The sequence below is a fragment of the Apaloderma vittatum genome, unplaced genomic scaffold (genome assembly GCF_000703405.1).
Source record: "Apaloderma vittatum isolate BGI_N311 unplaced genomic scaffold, ASM70340v1 scaffold6082, whole genome shotgun sequence".
Classification (NCBI taxonomy): Eukaryota; Metazoa; Chordata; class Aves; order Trogoniformes; family Trogonidae; genus Apaloderma; species Apaloderma vittatum.
Genome location: NW_009704109.1, coordinates 16,401 through 25,277, shown reverse-complemented (window position 1 = coordinate 25,277; position 8,877 = coordinate 16,401). Strand labels below are relative to the sequence as shown.

Sequence of the window (8,877 nt, the reverse complement as noted above, 5' to 3'; positions counted from 1 at the left end):
AGCAGTCCTGAAGTGTGTGAAACCCAGGAACCTCATGTGGTTCTTCAACAGCCTTGAGCTAAGAGGGCACTGCAGTCAGCTGTTGAAACATACTGACAGAAGGGAAGAGTGTTCTTGGAATTATACGCGTCCACATCTCTATTGGTAGGTGACCATCAGAGCAGCGGTTAAGAGGTTAAGGTGGGCTCTCTGTCACCCAGGAGAATTATTCTCAGCTTAGATACTTCCTCTAGAAGATATTCCTATTTCGGTCACAGCTGTCAGATGCAGAGCATGAATTAATTCACGCAAAGCTGCGTACTCTGCGGAGAGGCCTGATTACACAGGCAAAGCCTTAAGATGTAGGAACTGAAATGTGGCCAAGCTGGGCTTGTATTCCAGTTAAGAATAGTGCAATCACAAGGTGAAAAATAAAACCAGATTCCTCCAGACGGTGTAGAGAAGCCCTAACAGTCCCATCATTATCTTGCTGTGGTGCAGGCCACCAGATTCCAAGTGTCACTTGAGGGGCTACTGCTTCTGTGTAACATGTTTCTGAGAAAAAGATGAAGTGGGGAAGAAACTGTGCTGGCCAGATAAATACTGTTGGAACATTAAAAGCAAGTGGTGAATTTAAATAGACTGACAGGCAGCAGGAGATGGCAGTGTTATTTTTAGGCTGACATCCTAATTTTGTGCAATGCCATGATGCATGTGCCTGTCAGTTCGTCTCCCTCACCATTAACCTCGTTGGCCAATTTTAACCAAATTTGACAGAAGAGCTCCAAAAGGATCTTGTAACGTAGCCTCATAACTCATCCTGAGAGGTGTCATTCAGCTTGCAGGTAGCTGGTGGCCAGGCAGCTTGGGATCAGCTCCAGCTTCTACGTGCCCACTGAAGCTAGTAGGAGTGTGGGGAAGAGCAGAGAACCCAGAGAACCGTCGAGGGGATGTCCATGCAAGATAGTTTCCTGCAGATTTATGTCCAACTAGCTGCTCCCGCAGAGCTTAATGTCTTTGATGATGTGTATGGCCATAATGTTGGATTGCCGGACCAGGAGTTTGGTGACTTAGGCATGTCTAAGTCATTTGGAAGTCATTTGGATTTTTAGACAACCTATGCAGCTGCCCTCAGAAAGCAAGTTCTGCCTCCTTTATTCACCCTCGTACCTTTCTCCGCAAATTGCCCTATTAAAGGTGAGAAAAAAATGGCAGAAGTGGTCCCTTCCTTTAGATTCATTAGTGGGATGTGAGATCTGCAGGTTTTTTGTGGAAAAAATCTGCTCTTTCCAATTTACACAGCTTGCCTTGAACTTGTTTTTCAGGTGTTTTTATCACAAAAGGAGATGTAGGCGTTGGAACCATCGTAGGCTCGGCAGTTTTTAACATTCTCTGTATTATTGGCGTGTGTGGGCTTTTTGCAGGACAGGTAAGAGCATTTAATGATTCCTAACAATTCTTGTTTCATCCTGTGCCTCTGTTGTACTGTGAAATCAGCTGCCAGGTTCACAACCTCGCCACAAATTTCTCTGGCTTTGTTCTTTTTAATAGGGCCCTGCGCTATTCCTGTTGCATTTTCAAAATGAAAAGCAGAACAGTAAATGTCAGCTCAGGCATTTTAAGCTGCCCAAGATATGTGGATGGTCAAAGGAATAAAAACTGGTTATTTAACACCTCCTCTTGGTAGCTATTGAAAAATGCATTGTGACGTTTGTATCTGATTCTCTTAGACCAAAGGAGCCAGGAAGCGTCTGTGCCTCTGGCTGGTAAAAACGCGCTTCAATGAGCTGTGCAAGATGCCTCTGAAAGAATGATAATGCTTCTGGAGCATTGCAAAGGATGCAGGATAGTTTCAGATACATGGGCTGAGCTGGCCCAATGTTGTTGTCAACTGCCGTGACCTACCAAGTGGTATGAGAAAGATACAATCCTTGCTTGTAGTTTATCCCACTGTCGATATCCAGAATCACAGAATGATTTATACCAGAAGGGACCTCTGGAGGTCTCTGATCAAAGCCCTCATCGCCCTGGCCGCCTCAGCTCAGCCTGGGGCTGATTTGGACCAGCTTGGTTAGGGCCTCACCCAGTGAAGTTTCAAATACTTCCAAGGACACCTGAACTTTTTTTCCTCACCAGCAGTAAGACTAAGCATTCCCAGTACAATTTCTGACTGTTTTCCAGCGTGTCAGACTGCTTATGACAACACAAGTTATTCATCTGAAATTAAAGTAATTAAGTTGTGAGATCTGAGCTGCTGTCTGAATTGCAGACCTGATTGACTGTATAATTAAATATCTGAATCTGTATTAACCTTAGCACTTTGCCAACACGCCCAGTATTTTTACAGTCTCATAACATGTTCCTTGAAATGTTACTGTGCAGACTTATCTGTAAAGAGAAGAAAGAGGATAACTTTATCAGTACAGGCCAATAGGATGACTCCCTCCAGAAGAGGAACTTAAAGAGAACGAGCCTGAGTCGGAATGAGAAAGCATGCAGAGAGATTGAGCTTTCCTGGAAAAGTTTGTAATCCAATTTTATTTGCATTAGCAATGAACTTTTTCAGGATGAAGGTGAACATTTTCACTGTGGGGAGCCTTCAGGAAGAGCCCACACTGGTAGTTTTTAGCCACCTTGGTTTGCTTGGGAACGTGCAGCTGGAAGCTACGCATGCTCTGTGTGTTAGTGATTCTGCTGTAACTCTTACGGTGGTTGATTCAGGCCAGTTTTTAATGACCAAAGCTTTCCCAGGGCATGACACTGTATTCCCCAGAGATGTTCTCCTGTAATCCATGGGACTTTTTGCTCAGGTTGCTTTCTTTCAAGCAAATGAAGACGACTGTTTAGCATGATGGCAGAGGAGCTAATTCTTCTGAGTTCTGCTCTCTGCGGTGTTGCATGTGCACCTCAAAGCTGCTAAAAAACTAGCTACAAATCACAGCTGTCAGTGGAGAAGGCTTGCTAGAGTTTGGGGCTTGATGGAGTGTGTCAGTCTTCTTGAGAGACTGCTTACAAGTAGGAGGTGTTTGTTTCTGAAGGATATAGCAGTCAAAATGCTCTTAGTAAACGCCTTCATCCTCCCAGGCATGGTAGGTTTCAGGAGTTCAGAGTGGGGGTTGGCTGCTCTTGGTCATCCTAAGTGTGGTCTGCAGGTCTCCTTCAAGCCAAGAATTGAGATTTTGACTGATCTGTCCCAGTTTTGTGTTCCCTGACTCTGCCTGGTGATTTGCTCATGTTTTTTTCAAGTCCCTTAGCCCATGTTTGCTCAGTTTAACCCACAGAGGGTGAGTGCGAGCTGGAAGGATTGATGTCACTGTGTGGAATCGTGATTTAAATGAGCAAATAAACCTTGATTTGTATAATTCCAATATTCTAGATAAAACTCTTTCACTGGTAAAAGATTAACTGAAAAAATACTTACCAGCTCTCTCCAGGATCGATTTTATTTTTAAATTAGGTTGTAGCATGTATGTGCTATGGTGGATGCATTATTCTTTGGCTTAAGAAAATGCTGGTTTTGGCTACTTGCACCTTGTTTTAAAAAGGAAACAAACCCACAGCCCCTAAAAGCTGCCACGCATTTACTTGAACACTAACTCTAACTGATTATTTTTCTAAACTTTGAATGGCTGGTAAGTGCACACTTCTCAGAATACATCAGAGTAGACATCCCACTGCTGGCACTGGAGAAGGAAAGCATGATGCTCACACCTCTGTATGACACTACACACCTAAAAACTGCATTGCAAGAACATTATTAAGGTTGGAAGTCAAACACTGAAAAGTTAGAAAATAGTGATGTTACAGTTCCTTGTGCAACCTTAATTTGCCTCCCTGGTGCGTGTGCATTATTATAGAGTCTTTAATTACAGGATCCCATGCTGATTTCTCCACAGGGTCCCTGCCTCCCTCGGTGCACAGAGTGGACTTTGCTCACTTAATGAGCAGCTATTCATTATTTTGTTTTGTCTTCATTGTTCAGTGTGTGCCCTTCTGCCTTATTTACCAGACTCCATTCAAGCCCTTTTCCAGAGGCAGAATTATTAGTTTCCTCTTGAACTTCTGCTGATCTCATCGCTATTGTATCTGAACAGTTGAATAACAATTAATTAATTTTCCCCAAACCTCTGTGAGATGAAGGGGTGTTCTAAAGATGGAGAAACAAAGTGCAGAGAGATTAAATACAAAAGAATAACTTGTCATTTTAGGGGCCAGTTTTGGCCCAGCATGTATAGCATCCTGTGGCATGCTCTTTGTTCAGAGGGGAGCTCCCTCTGGCTCCGAATGCTGCTCCTGCTGCCCCACCTCAGCACTGCACTAGAGTTTCCTTGCTGGACTGGCCTTGGTTCAAGTAGCCATTTCAGAGTCCCTACAGCCCGGCTCTCCTTGGGAGCGTTCAACTGCTTTTCTTCTTCCAGTCTTTTCTTCTCGCAGTCCCAGCTCATGTCCCGCCTTCCACAAGGGGACACACAAAACACCTCTGTTGTCAAGAGCCCTGGCTTCATCCCTAGGACCCTTCTTGACATGAGTTAAGCAAGTGACCTAACTGCTTCATCTCCTGACATTTGGTGCTTTTGCTAGCGTGATGATGTTCCTTCTAAGCACCCAGACACTCCAGGTTTCTTTCCGTCTAATCTGTCTCCCAGTCCCCCATCCCCATTGCTTGAGGCATGAGAGAAAAGCTTTCTCCAAACAGCTTCTCCCCTGAATGGTGGATCCATCCCATAGCTGTCTGTCAAGCATCTAGCTTTCCCACTATGGTCTAGATCCCTTTTCCTTCTCCCCACTCCTCAGCTCTGTAGCTCCGTGACCTGGCTCCTCCTGTCTAATTTGCCCATGCCAAGAAGGCACCTCTGGAGGTACAGGAACCTGCTCTAGGGCCATTTTCTGCTGTTTTCATCTCCTCCACCAGCTGCAGACTTGCTGCTGTGCAGCTCATGCCAGGGTGCTTGGGACATGCCTACCCTTGCTCTGCCCATGGCTGGAGGACCCCACCACCCTGCTGGTCATCCCAGCAGAGTTGGAACCAGTGCAAGAGGCTTCCTTCTAGATGCATCTCTGAAGTCATCAGAAGCCCTAAATCCAGCACAGCAAGTCTGAAGCGGGAAGCCCCCACCGTGCCCACGTGCTCTCCTCTCTCCGAACACCCAGCAGGTCTCGAGCATCTTGCTTCAACACGCTCCTGTGATGTTTGTCACCTCGGCCTTCAGTGTAGGAGGCTTCCCCATCCATGCTTGGGAGCGTGCTGGGATTGGGTTTCGCTGAGCCTGGCCCGTCTCTTGCCCTGGCTCGGGTGGGAGGTTGCTGCTGGAGCTGGTGGGGAGGAGAAGTGCTTGGTGCTTAGCAGGCGGTCTGGAAGAGCTTGGGAGCAGGCTGCCAGAAGCCCTCAAGCGAGGCGGTTATTAGAAAAGCTTCCACTTTCTCTATTTATGTGTTTAATTTTGAAATGTTAAGGAATTTATCACCTTGGTAGCTACAGCCCCAGTCCTGTGAGCAATGGCAGCCTAACTCATTTCTGCAGACTGAGCTCCTTGCAGGTTGAGTGTCTAAAAGCCATAGACAAGCTCTACAACTTTTTGATACCGACTGCTGTTACACCCCTCTTTAAGGTTTCCAGATAACCTAGGTTAGTTAATAACTAGGGTAGTGTTGTAATGCTCCTGAAGAACTGCTCTCATGCTAAAAAACAGTTGGTGTAGATGAAAATCAGCTTTAATGCATCATCATGCTCCTTTTTAATTTGTGGCCCAGCGAGAAAGGACAAAGTTGGGCTGGAAAATGGATTGGTTTGAATAATGTCAAGGGATTGGGGAGATTAACCATGTGGCTGTCGTGTCCCAGCCCTGAGCTGAAGTTGTGTGTCTTACAAATTAGGGAAGGATTAACAAATGCAAGTGAACAAAATTGCTTTAAACAATCAAAAAGACATCTCTGCTAGTGTTAAGTATTATAACCCCCTTGTTTGTTTTTAAACAGTGCTGAAAATTTTAAAAAGTTTTAAATCCAGTGGAAGTCAGAGACACCTCTACCCCTCAGACCCTTAAGGGTTGGTGGATTTCTAGAGTATATAAAAACTTTTGTGCCATGGTTTGTTATAAAAACTTTTGTGCCATGGTTTGTTACTGAAAAGTGGAAGTCTGTGTTTCGGTAGCTGTGATCTTCTCTTCCAGTTAGTGTTGATGAAGTTTTGTTGGATCACTAGTGAGGATTCTGGACTGGAGGGATCTTTTCTTATTTATTTCTATCTCTTCTCACTGATATGTTCAGTGAGATCTCCGAGGTCTTTATCCTTTGCATAGGAGGACCAATTTTCAGAAAGTGACACGAAACCACCTGTAAAGGCTAGATTTTCTACACTAGCATCGATGCTCTGAAAATGCAATCTCTTTTAAAAATATCTTAAACTGGGCCTCTGGAAGCTGAAGGACACAACCCCTGGTGCATTTTGAATTCTCTGACCGAGGCATTGATAAGGTTCACTCCTGAGCATGGCTGAGTGCAACTCACTGAACTGTGGCAGGGAGCCTCAGAAGCTTTTCCTTCTTTCTTCTTGCACCCTGTTGCAGTATTTTTGCACCCTTGCAGGTGTCTTACACGCTGAGGAACATGTACCTTATTTCATCTAGGCACTAGGTGCAATTTTTAAGCTGTAGATGGTTTTAGTGTGTTAAGAACACACTCATTCACTAAACGCCAATGTAATGCAGATTGGATGTGTCTATAGCTGTTTCCGCAGTCATCTGTATGCCTGTGACACTGATGCATATTCTATGAGTTGCACAGCTAAGACACATAGCCCAAATACTGTTTATTTGCTTTCTGCTGTGGCAAAGCAAGCATATGAGAAAGTAAGAGGGTGCCGCAAGAGATGAAACGGTAGCAGATGCAGCCCTTCAGACATGAGCTTGGCTGTGTTTCATGGGGAGGACGCATGCAAGGTAGCAGGGAAGAGCCGCAGCCATGGAGCCTGCTGTCTGCAGGATGATGTATTGTTTCAGGCTTTTTCCATGATTGCAAGCTGGTGGCGTATGGAGAGATGGACCTTGGACCAGGGTCCCATCCAAGCCTCAGTCGCTCTGTCCTGTGTTCTCTCGCTCTCGTGTTTGTGCTTCACAAATTCTTCCCCCTTTCCACTGCCCTCTCATCATCCTTGGCGGCAAGGATGTGGGATTCTCGGAAGCAGTCAGTGCTTGCTTAATTCAGCTCACATTCAAGCCAGCACAGGCAGACTTTGGTCAGTTCTGAAAATTCACCCATCCAGATTCTTCTCTTTGTTGCAGCTCTGCTGCTCCCTCCTGCATGTCATCCCAGTCCTCCTCTGTCCTCATCCAGCACTCAGCTGTAGCCTTTTGCAGTGTGGCAGAAGAGGATGAAGGATGAGGTGAGTGAAAAGTGCCGAAGTGAAAGCAGTGTAACCATCAGCTGCAAGTCACTCCAGCATTAAACAGTAATTTTTAATCCACATAGCTCTGTTTGTTAATTACCATTTAATTGTTGTGTTTTCCAGTTAAGTTCTAGTTTCTCCATTTCACCTTTCTCCAGAACAAGACAAACTGCTCTGGGTTGAGCGGGGGACCATCAATGCTGGGTTGTGCCAGAGACATTCTTGGCTTTTTAGAGGCTTTTCCAGTTGTTTCTTCTCTCAAGGGGTCTAGTTGGAGGCCAGTGTCATTCCTCAATGTACTGGAGTAAAAAGGGTCTGTCTGACCAGCCTTCTCCTGCTCCAGTGGTTTTCTTTTACCTGAGCAAGTAACAGAAATTCAAAAGGCTCTCCTCTGTCCAAGTTGCGCTACACCCTTGCGCAAACCAAGGATGCCTCTCAGAATCACCAGCTGATGTGTGCCCAGTTTTATCTCTGTGTGATAATATACCTAAGAAATAGGCATTACAGATAACAAAGGGCTGAGACGGAAAAACAAAACTGTGGTTTAGTAACCAGGTAGAGCATTGTTTATGAAGAGACTGGGACTTTTGTAATCTATTTTTAACCTAGTTCTGTCATACAGTTAGCTTGCATGCGTCTTAATCTTTTAAGCTTTAATTTCACTGACAACAAGTAATTCAGACTGAAGTCATTTCTGACCTTTAGCTTTATGATTGCGTTTGCGAGCTTTTTTTTTACTTCTTCTCCTGGATTGTGTAGGCGTTTTGGGAGAGGGGAGTTGGAATGTTTTTTTTCTTCATTGATCAGTGACCATCGGTGGCAAACACGTACAACTGTGGAAAAGTCGTTTAAGGAGAACTTAATGCCAACAGCTGGGGCGCTGCTTAATTGCTTAATTTTGCTGCTGCTCCTATAGTCCAGGGCACAATGATTTTTGGTGCTGGCAGTGTTTTGTAGTGACTGTGGGCCAGCTCTTTCACTGATACAAATGTGCTGCGGACCTGAAAGCAAAAAAGGGACAAAGTAGTAAGCCAAACAAGCATCCACCACTGAGACTTCCACTGGAGACAGAAGTTGTTGCAGAAGCCAAGGCTGTGATCCTGATGGGACTGTGGAGATGCTGGTGTGGCCATGTGTATGTGAAAAACCCAGATATCAGGCGAGCAGAGGAAGGATGCTGGCAGTGTCAGTCTTGCCAGAAAGTCAGGCAATGAGTAAGCAGCTTAGACTGCAGATGGGACAGAGAGACGCCAGTGGATTTTCAGGACAGAGACAGAGCAGAGTGCTCTGTATTTCCCTGGGGTTTTCCTGCTGGGATGTTTGGCACTGGCAGGCAACAAGAGTGACTCTGAGTGATAAAGCAAATCAGATTCCTTTCCTGTCGCCCCTTTAACACAGGGAGTTTTGTCTTGGAGAGGTCTGACAGGCTCTACAAGCATTTTGTCATTCCTCAAGTAACTTGATCTCCCAGGGATAACACGACAGTATTCATGGAAGACCGTCTTTTGCTTCAG

The 8,877-nt window shown here is 45.2% G+C and overlaps 1 protein-coding gene across 1 annotated transcript in view; it reads left to right on the top strand.

Annotated features, from left to right (window-relative positions):
- LOC104270511 (sodium/potassium/calcium exchanger 3-like) overlaps nucleotides 1–8,877 on the top strand; it is a gene marked incomplete at its 5' end in the record, with an annotated part of 29,213 nt that overhangs the window by 9,591 nt on the left and 10,745 nt on the right. Inside the window, one exon of the mRNA XM_009864901.1 lies at nucleotides 1,305–1,408. Within this exon, the coding sequence (XP_009863203.1) occupies nucleotides 1,305–1,408 (104 nt within the window). The remainder of the gene's footprint in view (nucleotides 1–1,304; nucleotides 1,409–8,877) is intronic.